Source organism: Pyxicephalus adspersus, chromosome 8 (assembly GCF_032062135.1).
Source record: "Pyxicephalus adspersus chromosome 8, UCB_Pads_2.0, whole genome shotgun sequence".
NCBI lineage: Eukaryota > Metazoa > Chordata > Amphibia > Anura > Pyxicephalidae > Pyxicephalus > Pyxicephalus adspersus.
In genome coordinates, this window is record NC_092865.1 from 26,762,624 (window position 1) to 26,785,261 (window position 22,638).

Below are 22,638 nucleotides of genomic sequence, written 5' to 3' on the forward strand. Positions count from 1 at the left end.
AAAACTGACTTCTAAAAATAAAATAATCCTTCATCCACCAGGTTTAAATCTGATTGGTGTCTGTGAGAAAGTTTTTTAACACATTTGTTTCCATTAGGCTCTCTGTACACGATAGACAGCAAGAAGACCATTCTATCATCGAAAGCAGATGTTTTCTGGGATTTCCATATTACTAACAAAAAAGTGAGGTAGTTGGTCTGGTATGTTATATCAGTTTCTGAAAGAAACCTGAAGTACTCAGTCCATGCTTCCTGTATTCATCACATTATTTATATATCAAAGTTGATTTTTAACAACCTACCTACTATCATTATGCATTTCTCCAGAATGCCAGAAACAAAAATTGTATATCTCCCTTATTATATTCTTCAGCTACTAAAACAATAGCACATCACTACCAAGAAACCCTACATTTTGTATTTTGTTTCTATTTATGTATTTATGGAATACAAATGGATCAGCTCTATAATGAAAATCTTAAAAAATGTTGTCAAGATCCACACCTAATTTGATTTGATTTATTTAAAAAAACAGTTGTATTGGACGTATCTTTGAAGTAAAGATTTGTATATTTTCAAAGTAAAGTGAAAAGCCCACTGGCTTTTGGATTTCCAATTCAAAAAAGAGATTCTACAATTATTTTACATGTCTGTCATTAGGTGCTGAAATCATTTTTTGTTAATTAAGACATAACGTCCAAAGAGGCTCCAGGCAACAAACACAGAAATCGCCAACCACAAAGGCCCCTTGTGTCCTGCTAGACTTCTGCTAAGACAGTGAAATTGCATGTGTCTGAGTGACAAGCATGTCTGGCATTGAAATGTCAGTATCAGTGTTAGCTTCAGCAAGATCAATAATAACATGGCTTTAGCTGGTGGCAGAGAACACAAATAAAACATGACCAGCAATTGCTCTTGTAACTTAGATCTTTTTTGCTGATATATATATATATATATATATATATATATATATATATATATATATATATATCTATAATACATAGAATCTGTTGATTCGTAGGGGGAATTTGACGAAAGCCTGCCAACTGCCCATCACACGGTTCGGCTCCTCTGGGGAAGCACCAGTTAACCACAAGATGGTAACAAGTGTGAACAAGCCCTAAATAGCCTCTCAGACAGCAGTAAAAGCCCAATATTGGTTTTCCTCCATTGCTATTCTAAAACCTAAAAAGGGTTGGGCTCGACTTGCACTTTATAGTTTATAGTATGTTCATAGCAATCCTAGCCAACCAATACATGGCACACTGCATTTGCATCATACATAGGCCTAGCTCCTTTCTAAGGAACATTTATTTAAGGTTCGGTTTCCTTGATATTGAACTTGATATCTTATTGGCTGATCTAGCTTTGCATTGAAGGATGTTATTTAAATAATTTAGCAAGGAATTCCTCATTTTTAAAGTTGAAGTTCTTTTTCCTCTTGCTTTGAGGAGATTTCTTTTTTTATTTCTTGTTATGTCAGTGCAGAAAAGGAAAAGATCAAAAAAACAAACAAAAAAACCCCCGACATTTTCCCAATTTAGCTAAAAGTAAATAGTTTGGGCTTTGCTTATTCTACAGGTATACTGACTACCCTAATACATTAAAAAGCAAAATTGTCATTGTTAACTGTGAATGTAATTTGGACCCATGGCATTGATTTTGCTGAATAAGGCCCAAATGTGATCCGAATATACAACATATATGTAAGAAAATATATATTTTTTTTTACAGTATATCCAAAATATCCATTAGATTTGATAGATGTATACAGTAGTTGTAGAATATAAAGAGTAGTCTGCACATACCTCAATTGCAAACTGCTGAAGTCCACCAATGTTAATTGGACCTTCCTCCGTAGCATATAAATTGCATCCACCTACACAAAGGTCTGACGTTGGGCATACCATTCCACATGTCAAGCCAAGCGGGTTATCAGAAAGGATAGTCCTGGCAGCTCCATAGTAATTCTGCACATAGAATTAAGCCATCATTAAAATCCCATTAATGATAACACAGATATAATATAATGCTGCAAGCAATCATTTTGCAGGTTGTTATGCTGCATATTTTTACTAGCAGTATGACAGAGAGAGATATGAAATAAATATAAAGATGTGTGTATGGAGAGATGTGACGTCTATTGATTTGGACATCAGGTGTCCGTGTCTGTGTGGCTCCAGTTCATGCTAGAAACAGTCATAATATGATGCAAATAGCTTTTTCATGTCGTACGGTATTACTTATTTTTTTCATATTATACACAGGTATTAAAGCTAAAATCCAGCAGATATAACAAAAACAATGAATGTGAAATAGAGAATTTTCCATTGGGGTTTCCTGTTTCTGGCATCGAAAGAGCTTCACATTCTTTTTTAAAGTTTCCTTTAATCTAATATGTTCCAAACCAAAACTTTTAAGAGGAAATATACACAGCATAATTTCATGAAATGCCCAATATACCTACCAGAGTGCTCCCCCTGTAGCACTTCAACAGTCTCTATGGCCCTTGTCACTTCTGTTGTCAACTTTGCCCATTCTTTTTCAGGTTCAATCTTCTGCTTTATTTATTGGACAGGTCAGGATGACTCAATACCAATGTATGATCATAGGAACTTCTTCATTCTGACATGGAATTGTGCAGATAAATGAAAACTGCCCAAACAAATCCACCAAGCTGGAATGCTTTTGCATGGATCATCCTACTTTATGATGATCAGATAATAGGTTGAGAATCTTTTGTTTGTGAAAACATTTATCTAGCATGTTTACAAGTCTTTTTGCATTTCTCAGTCACAGGCGGAATAACATATCCTTTGAATTCATGTAAGCAGTAATGTGATGCCCTTTACAGTAGACCTTTGCTGCTACAATAGAGACAGACTAATGAGCACAATGAAATGAGGGTCAATGTATAATTTGTATGGTCCCCCTTTCCCAATAAGTTCCCCTCATTCAAAGTTGTGTGGTGGTTGGTGAAAATGATTGATGCAGCAAGAAAAAAGTATAATAAACTGGTATACCTGCCAAAATGCTTACTAACTTATGAACAAGCTTTCATGACTTCCCTATACAGTTATTGGCTGCAGCCTCTGGGAAATTTTGATTACAAACAGTAAGCAGTTGATTTTTAGGCAACAAAAAGTCATTTTAGGTAACATTTTCAACTTTCACAAAATAAACATTTTATTGTAGCATATCTGAGTTGACACTTATCAAAATTGTCCTTCCACCTTTATGACCACATTTGAAAAGGTACTTTGATTAATGTAGAGCAAAATCAGGAGCTTAACTGAGCCGCCCAGAGATTAAACTCCAGGATTCTGATCCTACTGACTCCTGGCTCATTAGCCTCTCACTAAAGGCTAATTTCTAATCAGCACAAGTTACATGTACATGTAATATTTTCCTATACAAGTTAGTTTTCAGAAACATTAATCCGCTTGATGATTAAATAACCCCGGATTTATATGGAACACTGCACAAATAGCTCAAATCAAAACATAAAATACATTAAATAATGTACAATACAGGAATATTTTGTGTCAAAATATCCATCACTTAAACTAGCTAGTGATAGGATAAATACAATTATTGAACTTCTTTGGCAATGCAGATCAATATAATAGAATAAGTAAATGTACAAGTTTTGGCAGAAACAGAATTATGTTTAACTGGCTATTTTCCCAAGTATAACTCTGAAATCTTATCACGAACAATATTATTACCCTTGCCCACTTCACTCCTCCGAACTACTGAATGTATACCCCCCCCCATGTCATTCGTATACATAAAATATTCATATGCACATTACATATTTACTTGACGTAACACAACAAAAAATATTAACATAATAACATAACATTACAAAGAAATTATATGGAAAATCATTATAAAGCCTTTAGAAAAGTGATTTTTTTGCAATCCTACATTTCTTCCAAACAGTCCAGAGATCTGCCCAAGTATTTTTGACCATTTCTTACTGTATTCAAAACAAACAAAGTAAACTTTTCCTTTCCATACATAAACATTAAATTTTCCAATGTTTTTTTTTAACGGATTCATCTTTTAAAGAACCACAAAAAATACAACTTTAATTATTTTACTTAAATTGATCCCCTCCCCTCCATGTTTTTATAGTTTTTCTGAATGTTGGTGGGCAGGTAGTTTAAGTAGAGCTTTAACCGAGATATGTAGGAAAACATTATATAATATAATTATACATTATTACATTATATAATATTACTAACCAATCAAAGCAATCAAATTAACTTTCAAAATACTAGAAAAAAATGTTTGGTCTCCAATTGGCTGACACAATTCAGACAAAAAAAAAACAAGGATTCATCATAAAGAATCTTTTGCTCTCTGCAGCCCCAGTAATTCTTAAGAAAAACAATACCTGTTTAATTTAAATGATTCCATTAAATTTTGATAGAGATAATTCAAAAAATGTTAATTTTATTACTTGAAGTCTATCTACGGGATTTTTGCTATATATAATAATTTCATGAGATAATACCACAGCGCTGGAGAATATTAAACACTGGACATCTGTTTAATCCCTAACTGAAGCAATAAAATACTTCCCACCAGAAAAATGACCATATGGGAACGTTGCTAAAGCTTGCTTGTAAATAACCTTAATTCAATAAATGGGAAATAATATTAAGGTATCCTATATATTAACAGCCACAAAACTGCCAAAATCACAACCTTTTCTCATAATAATTTTGAAAGTAATGTAAGGTCACCTCTACAAGTGAATATGAGCTTAAGGTAAATTAGGTGATTTAGGCAAAATTACAGATATTACTGCTGATAAAATTTCACCAAAATTAAACTGCTGAGACTAAATGCTAAAAAAAATAATATGCATAATATATACATAAGCTACCATTGGCTGCTAGGGCTTTAAAGCCTTTTTGCTAATAGCCCTCAGTGCCTGTTGTAACTTCACACTAGGCTAACTTGTTTCTGGGGTATTAATCATCCGATTTACTGTTGCTGACCTTGCTTGTTTCTGACCCTGTGAGTGTATGATCCCTGGACTTACCTTTTGTCATGCCCTTGTACACCTTGTCTGGTGGACTGATTACATGTGGATGACCTAAATATATATATATATATATATATATATATATATATATATATATATATATATAAAAATAATGTGGGGTGTAAATTTTTAAATGTTTGAAATGTTTTTTTACTTTCTGCTTTGTTTTTCTGTCTTTTTTAGTTTCTGTAGAAATACATTTACAATAATGATGTTAATGAGAGGCTTTTTAAAGTCCATTTCATTACTAACAACCACCTTAATTTCATTTTTCATATTGGTATCTAGGAATCTTCTGATTTTCTGTGGCATTTCTGAGAAATGAAAAGTATTTTTTCACTTACCTCAAATATTATGTTTAATCATTGGACTAGTGAAGTATGTAAGCTTATTTTAAATTTTATAATTTGTTTCTTAGTAATCACTAACAGTAACTAACTGTAACTAACAGTAATTCTAATGTAAAAAAAAAAAAAAAAAAAAATTCATAACGATTTCACTATACAAAGACACCTAAAATATTTCCACTTTGTAACATACTTTTATTATTTTTAGCCTGAAATTCCTGTTGTTACCTACCAGTAGGTGAGCTTTGCTTGCCCTCACGTTGAGCACAGAGACAAGTGTAGAGAGATTGTCTGGTATTTTGATAAAATTTAGAAACAGTCAAACTTGGAGTTAATACAAATGGAAACTGGGCCTTCTATCCTGTCAAAGGAAAGGGATTTACTTTATGTTTAGAGACAGATAGCAGGATATACCATAGGGAGTCTCTTTAGAACTTGATTTTTCTACAGTACATTTTCCTTAAGATAAGATCCACAGCCTGGCCTCTGATACTTATGCATGGTGGTTAAAGCCAGTAGTAAACACAATTTTAAAATAGAACATTTTTTTGGGTATTTATAGAATTTAAATAGAGAAGTGATAAAAAATAGCTAAAATCTGTTGACACCAGTTGGTTTGTCACAATAAATGTATTGGTAAACATTGGTTAAATATTACATTTATTTTTGAAAGAACATTAGTTTGTGTAACATTTAATTTGATTACAGCTAGGCAGGCATGTTGACATAAAACATAATAAATTAACTTTCTCCTATTTTAATCTTAAAAAGAATTGCTACTATTCTAAATGATCATTGTCATACATTTTACTAATCATACCTAGCCAATATTTGTTTCCTCCTGGAAGAAAATCCATATGCAGTTAGCTAAAAGAACAATTTATGTGTAAATATTGGGGTTGATAGAGGGGCTTTGGCTGTTTACTGGTATATTATTATCACTACCTGGGAACACATTACTTCAATAAAATACCACAAAAAGACACCTGTTCGAATATTAGAGTCCAAGTAATAAGTCAAAGTAAGTCTAAGAGTCTGAGTAATCCTAATACATTCATCAGGTCAAAACATGGTCACTTGAAACTGGAGTACGGGTAGTTCCCGGGTTACATACGAGGTTGGGACTGTAGGTTTGTTCTTTAAGAGAAACTAAACTCAAAACTGCCAAAAAAAAAAAAATACACAGGGCAGTCTGATCCATCCGAGGGTGTCTTGCATCTGGTCCTGTGTCGTCCCAGCATCCGTCCCACAGCGGCACTCTGGGCGGCGCCATATTCTCCTCTTCTTAATGTTTTTTCATCCTACATCACCTGACCCAGGCACAAGATCAGGTGAGGTAGGATAAAATAAAATTGCCGATCTCACCGTGCATGCATGAGATTGGCAAATTTTTCTATTTGCGTAAAAAGGCTCCTTTGATATGCATAAAGAAACAACTACAGAGTTGTCTTGGTCATTAAAGAGTTGCAAGATGTTGCAGATTTCATGCAAACCGCCCCTCCCCCCTATCAAGCCTCTGTCCTGCACACAAACAAGCAGGGTACCCCCGTTCATATCTAGGAGTCGTCCGTATGTCAGATGTCCTTAACTCGGGGACTATCTGTATAAAAAAATTGATTTCCAAAAATATTTTGGAATCAACATCCATATACCCCTGTTTTACATAAACATAATCAATTTGATCCAATGTGCTATAGGTTTGGTTTTAGGAAATGGTTTATAACCTTTCCAAGTTGTTAACGCCCCACAAAAGTGTGCACATATTTATTTTTCTTTGATAGCTAAAATCCAGGGATGCATAATCATATCTAAATTACAAACAATGTATGCTTTGCTTTTTCCATTGTTTTTCTTGTTGCTCAAACCTATACAAAAACTCACAACACACAAACCTACAGACAAGTATCAAAGTATCTTAGTTGTTTTCCAAAACTAAATTTGGTGTCCTAAAAATTATATGTAATGTCAGTTGTTATTGGCAAGCAACTCTGAGGGATCCAACAAGAAAGCACACTATACAATAACACATCTACAACAACAACTACAAATAATTATTTTTTAAAATGTAAGCATATGTATACAACCACATAGATGGTGCCACACCAGTGATACAATAGTCATAACAAAAATGTTTGCAAAATTCAAAAGAATTGAATAAATTGAATGGTATTAAATATATGAGCTGATTGTTGCAATGGCTTAGTGGACATTTTTAAACCTGGTAGTTTCAATACTTGTACTATTGTGTCCTATTGTATCTTCTTCATTTGATTATATTTTTTATATATTTTTTTTCTTTTATGGATGTTTTGTTATTATGACACAACTGAACAAAAAAAATTCCAGACTTTCGTGCTGAGAAATCTATTGACCACCAAGTACCATTATACAACTCACAAGTGAATTTGTATCTAACCAAGAAAAAAATTGTACTTAGTTTCTAATTTCTAAGATTGTTGCCAAGCATCAGTAGAATAACTGTATAGCCTATTCTGTGCTTCCCTTCATCAAAATGTCAATAAAGACTGCTCAGGTAACCGAGACAACAGAGGCAGAGGTTTAAAAAGACATCTATAATCAGAGGAAAGCAGACAGTGCTGGATCCACATGGATCATTTAGAAACATTGCCTTGCTCGCATGCAAATCAGTACTTTAGGAAGCTCCATTAAAATATGTAGAATCAATATTCTAGTACAAGAAGAAAAATGTTCTTAAAGGCCAGCTTTAATTTCATCTTGCTGAACCTGAATTTCACTTCTGAATGGATATTCTTTTATCGTTACCAAAATTGCAATTTGTTTTGAATTGTATAACATTTTTAAACCCCAGATTTGTAAGTCTGCACTTTTTTTTCATGCTAAATATACATCTGTGAGAGAGATTTATGAATGAAAAGCTCCTAAAATGTCAACTGATCTTTATTTAGGTCCCAATAATAAATAAAAAAGGAGTCTTATTTTACAATCATCACACACAACACTGCCATATCCTATGTTTAAACAACTTGGTCACTGGTGCATTAAAACTAGGCAAATAATTAGTTGTGAAAAAGTAAAAGTAACATTGGTTGCCATTCACAACTCCAAGGCATTCCTATTTTTCATTTTTTATCCAGTTTGCATACACCAACCTCTTTCCATTTATTAGTTTATGTCTGTTTGATGAAAGTTTCAGGCTGTTTACCTTACACAAAATTATGTATACAATAATACTGCATACACTTCATAAAGTCTCATTCATCCACAGATCATTGTTTATGAAATGCTATCATACATTTTTTAGAACATTTTTTTCATGCTTGAACAGCCATCCTGGACCGTGTTCTTCAAAATAATATAGGTGATATCCAGAGAAACAGTTTCTTAGGTGTCGGAAATGCCATTTGTGATCCCCTGCAGTTGAATAACAATTAAATGCAGCTGTACTGTGTTTCTTCAATTTGTACCTTGTTAATTGTAGTCTGATGGAGAACAAGGTCTTAGAAACCCCTTTTGCAGGTCTTTCCACTCCTATAAGTTTTAACATTCCTGGATTTAAAACTTACCCATTGATGTTGAGAATTAAATTACAGATCCAGATGATAGTTTAGTTCAGAAATAAAAAATATATATAAAAAGAAAAAATAAGTACCAACATAGTGGTCATGCTGCTGCTTTAAAAAGAAATAGACTAGCATATCTGATCCCTATTTTTAATGTTCTCAATTTTTATGATCAGTGCAGCACCTGGCAAATTGAGGGTAAAAATGTATGACGTCCTTCCAGCTTTCAATCGTGTGACATTAGAATGAGTTTTGTTCTTCTGTTGATCGCATTACATTTCTAGAGGGGAATTTACCACTGAACTGATAGATGATAGAGAGCTTTGCAATGAATATGCATAGCTGCAAACCATACTGCATCATTGCACTGATGTTACCAACTGCTCTGCCAACATTTTCTTTCAAGGAACTGTAGAAAACCATATCATTGTAACAGAATTCTTGTGGATATGGTGTTCCAAGTCATTCCATCATCCTTGATGTTTGCTCTCTTCTGCATATGGGATTTTTTTTATCCGTACTGCTTATCCCTAAATAAATGTTAAATCCCACCAGATAAAAGCAAAAGTTAGTGTTCATATATTACAAAAGCTCTTCCATTAGTTATCCTAGGAGAAATAAAAAGATCTATGAAATAAAGCACCTATATTCTAAAATATCATTGAGTAGGCTTCAGAGATTCACAGACAATGCCCTCACTTTATTGTTCAGAGCACTTGCAGATGGACCTAGAACAAGCCATGTTAGCAGACTGCAAGTTTTAGTGAGGTTTCAGTATGTCATTATATTTACATTTAATCAAGATGCATCTGAAATGTGCGAGTAAATAAATCCAATGATTTACATACCAATAAAATCATTTAATAAGCAAATTCCTTCTTTGCATTGTTTGAATAATCTGAGCTGATCTCATCCACAATTTTTTTGCAGACTACAAACTGTTAAGCAATGACATTTATTTTTAACATTCTGGGTTTGTTGTGCAACTTTTGGAAGCATCACAAGCTCCGGGTTTTAATCCTCACCAGTTGCCAAAAAGCGTTCAGTTGTGTCTGGTGTTACCACTGTGCTGAGCCCATTTCAGAAGCCACAGTCATCAGTTCAATATATAAAAGAACTGCCAACTCAACGTAAGCCAGCTTTAAATTGCCCTAATGAAATCATAGAGTGTACTTTGCCATGGGATCTCGAACCAACAGTTGAACATTAAAAGATAAAAAGCTTAAGAGAAATTTCTTCCACGTTTGAAAAGCAAAATAGTTCTTGATTGTAGCAAATTTTGGATGGCGTTTAATAAAAAGGAAGATGCTTATTAAAGGATTTCAATGCTCTTAACAGGTACTAAAGGTATAAAACCTTGTGTAAGTGCTGAAATCTTTTAATGCATACAAGGTCATGTGTTTCTCGTTATTTATAATCAGTTAATCTTTCCATAAATCAGGATTACTAGGTCATAAACATTGGCAGAAAACACATTAACCCCATCCTTGACTTATTGACTTAATAAACTGCAATAACTGTGTAGATTATTTCCTCCTTTGTTAAAATAAACCATTATCATTATCTACTACTAATATTATTTGTAAAAGACAGATGTACTTTATTAACAGAAAAAAAGAGCCCTGCAATAGGTAGCCAGTGCGTAAATATAAGATTGTTTCATGTTGAGTTTTTTCAGCTTTGTTTTGACTATTCCAGTGTAATGTTTTGGTGGGGAGAAACATACTTTCCTCTTTTATGATGTACTAATGCTGATCGTGCACAAAACTGGGCAAAACTCTTTGCTCAAGGACACTTACTATTTTTTAGATCTTTAAGGAAGAAAATATCACTCAGTTCAGGGAAGCTCCCTAATTGAAGTTTGGGAGTCATGGACCTTCAACTCGAACCAAAATGTGATTGTTTGTTATTTATAATATTGTCATTAGGTGATAATTTGTGGTCATGTTAATAAGAGGCTTCTATAGCCAGTTTATCCAAAATATCATGTGTCTTATGTTAAAGGCAAATAAGGTCAGAAGGGAAGAAGGGGTAAATGGCTGTAGGAGAGTAAATTAATCTCTCTACCCTGGTCATGGAAATACACATCCCTTTCATGTAGGGAATACATACATTGATTTTTTTTTAATTACACATTACTTACACTTCAGATCACTAGTTGTGAATGAATAGAAATGTCCACAGAGAGATCCCACTTAAACTTCTTCTACTGGATTTTTTCATCACCCATCTTTCAAAATCAACTTTTAAAGTCAACTGCATATCTTCCTCTTTGTTCTAATCTTTTATTACTCAGATTTCCTCTACTCTGCATTCCCCAGGTCTTGGAAAAAAAAAAACACAGGCATTACCATTACTCCTGCAAGCCATTTTTAGACATTGGCATTAAGATGTCCAAATCCCCTGTGCAGGCAGTTGCAAATCCATGTACAAGTTTTTGAGGCGTTTCTAAAGACTTCTCATTAAAGTCTATGGCGGTGGCAGAGGTGGCAAACCACCCCTGGAAACTGCACTGAGCCTTCACAAAACCACATGAAAAGGCTGCCCCCTCCTGCCTCCTGTCAAATGAAGAATATTAAACTGACCTATTAATAAAAGCAAAAGGAGAAAACACACCCTATAGCATCTAGTAGTTATTTGTTATGCCAGCCTCAAATTACATAAAAATTGAAAAGAAAAAAGGACAGCTCAGGTTTCATGTGGGAAACATTAAACTGTATTGATATTGTACATCATAGTGTAAAATACAGTGAATAATATGACAAATATAAAGGCAACCTCAAATCAAAATCAAGAGTTGGTGCCTATCACCTATACAAAGACTTCCTATATTGTGGCTATTGTGCTGAATTATTCAACCGACGCGTTTCGCCGACAGGCTACTTCAGGGGATTTATTGAGATCGCAACAAATCTTGTAAGGTGACCAAACGTGATGCTGAGAGGTAAAAGAAGTGAAAATTCTTAAGTGGGAGTAATCTTTTGAGGGATATGTTCAGGAGACAATTAAAAAGGAATTAAAGTCCTGACATGTGTGAGATAGCACATGCTGCCAAGGGTGCGTGTGTGGTAGGAGCCGGCAGTGTTGTTGTGATCTCAACATCCTAATGCATCTCCTGAAGAAACCTGTCGGCGAAACACGTCGGGTTGACGTAGTATTTTGCACAACTATATACAATGTATTTGTTTAGGTGATAGGCACCAACCCCCGCGAAAAACCCCAGCTGTCCTTTTTTCTTTTTTAATAAACTGACCTATTTGGTCGCATGTTAACTGTTTTTGCAAGCAGTAAAACCACTCAAAAACACTTAGAAAGACTTCAGGTCTGAACTAGCCTTTAGACTGTAAGACTTTTTGGGCTCCTTTTCCTTCTGTATCATAGTTTGTGCTGGATTTCTATGGAAGTTTGTACATTTACCGGATGTTATTTTTGCACAGATTTGCATTAAATGCTAGATACTTATAAATAAAATATGTATTAATTATAAAACGTAGAACCTGCTACACAGACAAAATATAATTAATGTAATGGTTTGCTTTTCAAAATATTAATTTAATAGTAATGAAATCTGTTTCAAAATCCTTTTTTTACACTATGGGTGCCATCTAAGTGATACAATAAAATCTTTACTTTGTCTTTATGCCTGCATATTTCTCAGAATAATTAAAAGAATAAAAACGTAGCCATCTGTCAGCTGTTCTATTACTGCACTCAAAATGACAGGAGGAAAGACCTTACTTCTGTCATCAGATGCATTTAATTGCACTGATACATGTTTCTAATAGGTATAAAATTTTGTATCTTACAACATATGGAGATCACTGAAAAGTAGGTGTTCATTAACAATCATCATGTGAAGCTCAACACATTTGAGATGTTTATTAGGTAATTAAATGTGTGTATTTCTGGGGGAAGGGGTATATTAAATGAATAACTAGTATTTATTTATAAATCAGTTAGATTAGAAGCAGAGCTCCTATGACTAGCCAATCAGAGGTGCATCTCCCTAATATTATTAGGTAGGTTCTGGGTCATAGATGAAAGTTATAATGAACTGAAGTTTCACCAAGAACACAATTCTTTTAAACTATTTGGGAATAATAGGTATCATTATAGCTCCACACTGACCCTTATTTAGATAGACTGTGCTGCTGTTGGAACTTAAACTCTCTGTCTATCTTTCATTCTTAGTCCTCTTTATGGCTTAAAACAGTTGTCCCCAACCTTTGGTCCACAAGAGAATTTTGGTGGTCTACGGCTCTGGCCGGTGCACCTCCCTGCAGATCAGGAGAAGAACTGTACTTGGGTGGGCGTACCGGTCAGAGCAGCGGACCATGTTTCCCGTATGCATCGCAGACTCAAGGTAGTGGGCGGGTTCTGGCATCATGCGCGGTCCAGAGTCTGTAAATTTAGTTGTCCGTGACGTCCAAAAGGTTGTGGACAACTGTTTTAAAACATATACAAAATATATTAATTAATTAAAATTTAAAGCACTAATCCTACCCAGCTTTTTGAAATTATCGTGCTTTAAAACAGTAAAAAAGGAAAAGCAGTGGCAAAAAAAAAAACACTTCTTCATGATGTGCATATTGAAGGTGAAGCTGGGGTGTGCCCTTTGCTTACGTTCTTTGTATTGCAATGTGTCCCACTTTCTCATCCCAGAGTTAAGTGAAATAAATCTGGCATTGCACAAAGATTATTTAAAGCAGAACTAAACATTCCAAATCAAAGAACTGCAACCAGGCAGGCCCTTCATTTCAGAAGAGACAGGCGACGCCCCATCTGCACTAAAATAACCTTACCTGATGATAGATTTACAGTATGAATATGGTGTAGGACAGAAAAGTGGACCTAAAGCAGACCCAAACTAAAATTAGAAGTAGTATTTAGTAGACAACCCTTTATTATAAAGTAAAAATTACCTTTTGGTGAGGGGGGGGGGGGGGGGGTTAAAAAAAAAAGGTAAAGCCCCTTCCCTTTGTGTCCTGATCGTTGCAGTGATCAAGGCAAAATGGGAGTGCAGAGGCTCCACACCAAGAGGAAGGAGGATACCAGGACCATGCGGGACCTGATCTAGGAAACTAGATCTGGAGGTATCAATGGATCTGCAAAGGCAAAGGTCAGTGGGTTTTTTTTTCAGTTTACTTCTGCTTTAAATGCTGTGTTGGTTCTGATAGGGTTCTGTAATACCTTTAGTGATTTTAACAAAACAAGGTGTTAACAGGTTTATTCTGTACATAAATTGCTATAGTATGGCACAAGTACACCAGTGATCAAGCACTATTGGTTTATACGTCAAAAATATATCAAAAAGTGTACTGTATGTTATCATCAAAAGCACATTTGATTTTACCAGAATAGGTTACAGCAAAATATTGGAGCAACAAAAAATAAACAGATGTACTTTATCTTTACAAAATGAACTGATCAGTCATTCCAAGCTAAACTTAACATCAGCAGCTCTATGCAGGCACAAGCGGCATGTCTTTGACACAGTAAGTCATTCAGAAACTGAACTGAACTTTTCAAAGCTGTCAGAAAATGTTGTGTGCTAGATCAAATGACTCCAGCAGTGAGCATCATCTGTGTATTTTTTGTACATGGCTGATGTGCACTTAAATAAGAAGACTGCATTGCAACCTGTGACGCTATTAAATGTTAAAGAGCTGTAAGGTTCTCAAAAGGTGGCTTGTGTTTTTATGGAAGATACACACTATATTAAGTTTATGTGTTTTACTGTGATTTTAAGCAACAGGCTAAGCCAAGATTGGAATTTAAGATATTTATTTCAACAAGAGGGTAAGAATTTCCAGCTCAGCAACAAACCAAATTTCACAGTGTATTTATCGCAGCCAAACTATATGGATGGCAAACTTTTTATGGTCTTGTTTTTTTAAAGCCCTCCTGTCTCCAAGGAAATTAAACAATGGACATGCAATAGTTCATTAAATAGGGAAGTAACATGTGACCATGTATTTGACTCCCACTAAAAGTGAACCACTGACTTGAAAACCCATCACATAGAGTAGGCATCCTATCCAGTGCAGATGCCTTCTACCTCTACTTTTTGTACTTTGCTTCCAGTGTTACTGAGAAGATCTCTACACAAATGATTAAGTTAACAACATATGAACTCTTATACCTTTTTTTCTCTCTATCTTTTTACCTTTGTTTGTTGGAATATTTGATGGTTTGCTTAAAATTGCTTTAGAATACATTTTTATTTTAATTTAGATGTGTGTCTACTAAGTCTTCATTTACTATGTGTTCATAGCTGTTGAGTTGCATTTGTGCTGCATGTAACACTTGGTGGAATCTTCCACCTTCCTGCTAGGTCTTATTGAAGGAAATTAGAAATGGCAATATGTCCTACAGAAAGGCACTCCAGTGGGGGGTGAGAAACTCATTTGCAGTATTGTCAGTCGTCCAGGAAAAGTTAAGGATGGAAGGGGAACAGGTAATTGCAAAGTCAAAAAGTAGTAGTAAAAAAAATAAAAAATTCAACTTTCTAAAATGTGCTAATGAGGCTGCATGTGTTCAAACATGCCACCTCATTTTACTTTAACTAGCAGAAGAATGTACTCATAATTCATATAACTGTATTTATAAAATTTTAAATATGTATATTTACTCCAAACATACTTTTTATGCCTACTTAATGTGGTTAATTTCATCAACGACCAATCAGATTTTAGTTTTAATTAATCGAAAAACAGCAGAAACCAAGCCATGATAAAAAATGAAAAAATAAATTTGTAGTATTTGTTATAATGCTTGCATTACCCATTATTTACAATACATTTATGTTTTTCCATGCTATTTCCCAGTGGAAGTGTTTAAACGTCTGCTGCCTATACATAGAATTTTACCTTATTTGCAATGCTTGTAATGAACGACTTGATATCCAGGTTGGTTGGACAGCTCTTTTGACAAGGAGCATCTACGCATTTTAGACATCTGAAAGATAAGAGGCAGTGATAAATCTTATGTGTTATGAAGCATCGTCTCTTACAGCGAAAGTATGAAGCCATCAGAGCTGAGAGGTTGTGAACTCAACAACTGAATTACATGAAGCAAATTAGATTGTAAATAAAGATCAATAATGGCCATCACATCCCTAGACACAACTAAATCTTATTAAAACAATATTTGCTAAAAAAATAAAGATTGTAGAATGTCATCATGCTGAGAAGATTTTGCTTTATTTTACCAGGTGCAGTACATAACAACATTCTTTATTTCTTTGGGGGCTTTAATTTTTCTCTTATAGTTTTTGAAAGGGCCAGCCAGCCCTAAATATGTTTTTCAGAAAGCTAACATGCTTTCTACTGCAAATTCTCTTGGACTTAGTATGTATTGCTGAGGCCCACCAACAGTACTAGCTGTATTTCCAAACAATTAAAGTCCTATTTATCCAACAAACTAGGTATCTCCACCCCTCCTTTGGAATTGTCCAAATATATATGGTATAACTAAAAGAAAGAACAAAAAGCTGAAAGGGTACAATTCTTCTAGTATACAAACCAAAAGGCTCAGAAATCTCATGTCTGTACTATCTTGGAGATACAAGAATTTGTTTCTGGTAAAGTCAGCCTATCAACAGGTTCATTCTTTTAAAAATAGATCAGCATGGGAGCAGAAACTACATATTATTTTGTTAGCCAGAAAATTCTTCCCTGTGAGAAACTGGTTTTACTTTGTTACCAGGAACTAGAAATCCTCATTCTTAAACCCTGGTAATACAGGGCTCAGGTTCCTATTAGTCAATAAAAGCCAAAAAGGTAAGAGAAGACACCTTAAGGTTAGTTCATGGGCAAGAGTTTTGATAATTTTTTTTAGATAAGCTTACATGTTTTTTTCCTACCCACTTCAAAAAATTTGGTAGATGCCATGGATTCACACATTGGGTATGTACCATTGTTCCAATATTTCTATACCTGTGTACTCAAGATCATCCACTGGGTATAACCATTCCATAGGGCCTCTTTCTTTTTGTTTCATAGTTAAAAATGCAGATAATTTTAAACCGTAACTTTTTGCATTTTGTGGAGTTAAACTCCATGGCAGTAGGAGAGAGAATTAAATAATTTGTTGATGATACAATGACACTGCAATCCCTGACCCAATATCCCCACCCATCGGTTACTCTAAAATTCAATTATAACTACAATGATCAGACATTTTTTATACTTTAAATCAAATATTTTTTTTTAAAACTCAATGGAATGTATACTCTTTTATAAGTTTTCTTTTTACTATGTACAACAAAAAGAAAAAAGAAAATACTTTGTACTATAGTCCTGACTTCAGCAACTTTCAGCATACATATGACTTTCTTTTTCTCCCAGTGATGGAATAGATTGGCATTTTAAAGCAAAAGAATGGTAAGTAAATGTTGCTAAATTAAGCTAAATTAAAGTGATCCTGCTGCATTGTCATGCACGAGTACATATAACCTGATTTGCTGAAAAAGCGTTTTTAAAAGGAAAACTCAGAACACACACAGCTGACTGAATGAGATATTTATCTTATTCCACATTTTCCTCTGTTATGAGGAATTTAAATTGGTGGATATTCTAAATAAAAAGCTACTGGGGTCTCTTTACAATATTTGGATTACTCTACAAACCCAATGTAATGGAAGTATCTTGTATTAAATCTCTAATTTATACATTAATAAAAAAAATATATATATATATATAAATCAAACTTATCACAGATCAAGGATTTTAGAGAAAAGTACTGCGTGTACTATGACGGAATGTACAAGGACTTCTGAGCATGGAAGCTCCATTTACCAGGTGATGTCACAACCCCTGCAACACAGAATTCAATTTTGATGTACAGTGCCTCCCACCTGTTAGTGCACCATGAACTTCTGTTTTTCAAGATGACTTGTAGCCACCAGATACAATATTATTTTTTTAATAACCAATTAGGATATGAAATTGAATAAATCTCTGTTAGCGCTGAAGATTTGTGATTTAAATCTCTTGCATTTTTCTTTGTTGAAAGATCACCATAAAAGATAGCAGGGGAAGATCAGTGGATACTGTTTGCAGAAGTAGATAGAACAATGAGCCACCAACATTATTTGGTGAAAAAGCAGTATAGCAGGGCATCTTACAAAAGAAGGACATATCACCACATTTTTGTATAAAAGGGCAGATAACCTTTTAGAAGTGGAAGCCCCTCCTTTTTGTGTCTTTACCACCACAGCAAAATGGGAAGCCCACAGCCACCTTGGATACCTACGTCATGCATCCACAGAGGCTTTGGGATGCTTCTTTTGTGCATGCTCAATCTAGGGCATGTGAAGAAGGGGCTTTGTCCACAATGTAAAAAAAAAAGTTTCGATCTCACGGATGTGCAGGTGTTGTAAGCAGAATCAGGTAGAAGATGGCCAAAGATGGTGGCGCACACTAGTTTCTCTGCACTAGAACAAAGAAAGAATCCAGGGTAGAGTGGGACCAAATGAAAGCCAATTCTGGAGGGATCAAGTGTTCTGCAGAAGTAAGGAGGGATCGTAAGTGTAATTTTTTTTCATGAAGGTTCTGCTTTAATCCTAGAAAAAAGTTTCCCTTTTTCCTTGCAGGACATCTTTCCTGATGATGATTCCTCACGTGATCCTGCAGGGTAATTTTTGCCATTTTACTGAGCTGGGTGGTCCTAACTAATGCAGAGAGTGGTGCTACACCAGCATATTGTGAACTAGTGGCTGTGGTAGCTAGGGGTGGGCACCCTGTATTTATAGTAAAGTCCTTGGTCTTCTGGGAAGGCTCAGTTATGCTAGGTATCATCTTGTGGTGAAAAAGTGGACAACTGCAGATGGATTATTGCAGCCCGGTATATTGCAGTGGATTTTTTAAACACAAGCTAGTACACATTGGGCTTTATTAATTATTTTTTTGGCTCTGTATAGTATTTAAAGCAGAACCTATCCCACTTCTCCTCATTCTTTCCCCGACACTGACATCTTCATATAGTCTTTTTCAATGTTTGCAGTCTTTGATCATCCTGATTGGTCGAAATTAGGTAACTCTCCAGCATATGCACAAATGTTTATTGCAAATAGACTGATGAGATTTTTTTTTGTTTCTGCCCGCTTAATTTTTGTTTCTTTAAATATAGCTCAACTTTATAGTTTTAACCCCATGTTCTTGTTTGAAGACCTTGAACTAGCAATGTTCCTGGCTATAAAGAACTGAAAATGAATTTTAAAGAACTGTCAGAGAGAAATATGGTTGCCAATTTATATTTATAGCACATTGCTAGCAGTACTTTATATAAGAATAAAGACACTCATTATAATGAATACAGTCAAAGAACTTAAGCTACAAATCTATTGTATACAAGCCTTCAAGACCAAATGCCTCAGAACTTCTCCTTGCCATATAAATCTCATTCTCTGGTCAATTCTACATTCATACAGTAGTTGTGAACTGACAATACATTAGTGATTGCAGCTGGAAGCCAAATCATCCTAGCCTCCCTCATGCCATTTAACACTGTTGCATTCAAATGAATTGTATTTGCTTACTGAGTCATTTTGTTGCTATTGACATAGGAAACTAACAATCATAATACTTCTAAAATTATACAATATTTTGCACCTGTAATTACTTTTTCAGTTTCAGGTTTGAAATGTAGTTAACAGCGCCTAGTAAATCTATTTTTGGTTTAAATTGAAGAAAGCCTGTCAAGAGAAATACATAGCATGCAATGTCTGTATTCTACTAAAAGGGAACATTTCTTTTAAATGAAGCATACAGCAAGTGTTTAAGATATAACAGTAAAACGTATGTAGTACACAACGAGCATACGACTTATGGCAGGAAGTTTGTAAGGTACACTGTAGTGACATGACTATAGACTATGTAAAGCACTGTGTGTCATACACAGTTGTCAGGAATATATATATTTAACTTATATTTCTCAGTACAAGGTTAAGTGATTATGAGTATGCCCCATAGTAATTCTGGGCACATAGTGTAATAGTCAATAGTATTTAAATCAGAACTAAAGTTCTGCACGGGGGTTGCATCATCCTGGCTTGGCCAATCAAGATGGCCAAAGACCCAACTACAGGAAAAAGATTGAGTGAAGATGGTGGCACCAATGCTGGAGTGAGGGCAGGGCTGAGGGCTTTTAGGAGGAGCAATATAGCATTAGACTGCGGTGTCTTCAGGATACTATCTACAGCGGCCTACCGGCTCCTCCAACTAGCCATTGTCTTTCTGCATTGTGTAAAAAACACAAAGAACCAGTGATAATATTACTAGGTATAATGTAAGGCATGTAACAAAAAGGGAAGGCTTAAAAAAAGGCATTACAATCAGAAGAACTTAGGTAAGCCAAAATATAAGTATTTTACCTTATGTTTAGGCACAGATTGGCCAGATAGGCTTAAGGCTGCTCTTGAGAGAAGCAGCTAAATTTACAGTTTATAGAAAATCAAATACTCCTCCCAGACAGTATAGCTAGATCCTTTATGACCATTACAGCAAAGCACCTTATCCTACAAAGCCCACACCTACTGAGTGGACAATGACATAGCAGCAGGTTAGGTGATCCTTCTGCTCAATGCTCCTCTTAACATGTTCTCTGTCACTATATGTGCACAGCAGCAGAGGATGTTTGCCTGGTGGTCCTTCCATTAGGTAAGTGATTATAGGAAGTAGAAATCGAAACAATTTTAGGTACCTAAACAAATGCCATACAACATTTAATATGTAATTTGCCTAAAATTTAGCTTTAGTTAAAAAAAGGCAGAGCAAAACAGTAAAAATGTGTAAGTTGCAGTAAGTCATAGCAACCAATTCAATTTACTTATTACAGTCAGATCAGGATAATGTAAATTCTATTTAGTCAATGTGGGGTTGCTGAATAAGTCTGATACATTTTGGTAAAGGTATTAGGTGCAAGCAGTGAAACTAGGTATTTTGCTTTAAACATCATAAATGCAATTTATTTTATTTGAAACATTTTACAGTTACAAAGAGAGATGTTAATTGTCACAGAAGATAAATTTATATTTACAGCACTCGAAACATGAAACGCTTCTACAACTCAATCCAAATGAGTCGAATGTTGACTTTGAAGTGAACAGACAGAGAAAATGACTCATGTTTGAAGACTATCCTGCCATTTCTAGAGAGCTTATTGCAATCATTTTAATTGCACAGTTTATTAACCCTATCTTGCTTTTATTATTTTTGGCTGTTATGTTTGGATATTACAAACATGCTAAAAACATGTAACGTGGAAAAATTTTACCAATGGCATTTTAACTTTCTAAAGGGTTATTTGAAGGACTTCCAAATATTGAGGAAAAATTTTAATGACACTTTGTTAAAAATGTTTTTTTTTTCCAACACTGAAAAAAATATATCTACCTTTGAGCAGTATAAATACTGCTGGCATTGGTCCTAAAATTTTGACAGTGTTAGATTTAGATTGAATTTAATGAATTTGGATGCGCAAAGCTGCATGCAAATTTCAACCTATTCCTTAGGTTAAAAACAAAAGAGTATATGGCCACTAACTTTTTCATTTAATTGCAAAGCCCAAAAGACAGTCAGCCACATCTCCCACTTATGTAAATCTGCCATCAAATGACAGCGACTTGGTCAGCGATATGTTGAAGCGTAATTAAACCATCGATACTAACCTGTTACGTCATGGGCATTGCCATCTTCTCACGTCTTTCCTTCTGTATCCCAATCTTCGGACTTGATTGCCCACCGACCACAAAGGACGCCGGGATTGCCAAGTTTCCCCGACTACAAATGCTATGCCCAGCAAAATTTGACATCTGGGTGGAGATCAACCCTAACTTATGAAGACTTTAAATTTTTTTTAATAAACTCCGGATGTGTTGTAATAGGTTTTCTTAAGCTATCCCCAGTATTTAAAGGCTTTGCAGTTAATTTGAAAGTTATATTCTGATGCAAATTTTTGGAGATATTTATTGTGTTTTGACAATGTGTTTGACATTTGTTTACACTATTTTTTTTCTTGTAAGCAGCAAAACCACACTGGTATGATAGACTAAACAGACAATGGGTTAGATAGGCTAAGATCACTGAACCAAGATTACCTTCATGGAGGTTTGTTAAGGGCTATCAAGAAATGTTTAGTCGGTTGTTGATCATAAAGGGTTTTAGATATATTTAAGGTAAATATGTTTTAATTATTTTGTTTTGCCTATTAATTTCTTGCCACATTGCAATGTAATTTAAAAAAAAACAAGAATGTATTAAGAATGTATTATGAATATGGACTTTTTAAAGCGCTGTGTAATATGTGAGCATTAGACCTCTGACAGGATTTTTTTCTAGATTCATTACAGTAAAAGAATTAGAAAATGTGATCTTTTTCTTCCAAATATTTAGACCACTGTAATATTCTTACTGAAATTGATGCTAATTAAAAGAACCGGATTGTCAGGGGTTGTCAAGTTGTCAGGATTTTGAATCGATTTCAGTATCACCTTTTTTCCCAAATATTTTTTTTTAGGAAAAGTCCATCCATTTTTGGAGAACATTTTGGGGGAATATCCATAACTGTAGACCATATTAGTTGTCTCTGAGATTTTGAATTAACGCAATAATTAAGAAGCATTTGTAGATTCTATCATCTAAATGTAGGCAGATGTGATGAATAAATAATATAGGAATTGCCTTTTTGTT

At 34.6% G+C, this 22,638-nt stretch overlaps 1 protein-coding gene across 1 annotated transcript in view; it reads right to left on the reverse strand.

Moving 5' to 3' along the window:
• The window catches only part of DPYD (dihydropyrimidine dehydrogenase), a 517,061-nt gene that overhangs the window by 350,484 nt on the left and 143,939 nt on the right, over positions 1-22,638 (reverse strand). The window contains exons 4-5 of the mRNA XM_072419842.1: positions 15,817-15,904; positions 1,808-1,969 (exon numbers count right to left, since the gene is read on the reverse strand). Of these exons, the coding sequence (XP_072275943.1) occupies positions 1,808-1,969; positions 15,817-15,904 (250 nt within the window). The remainder of the gene's footprint in view (positions 1-1,807; positions 1,970-15,816; positions 15,905-22,638) is intronic.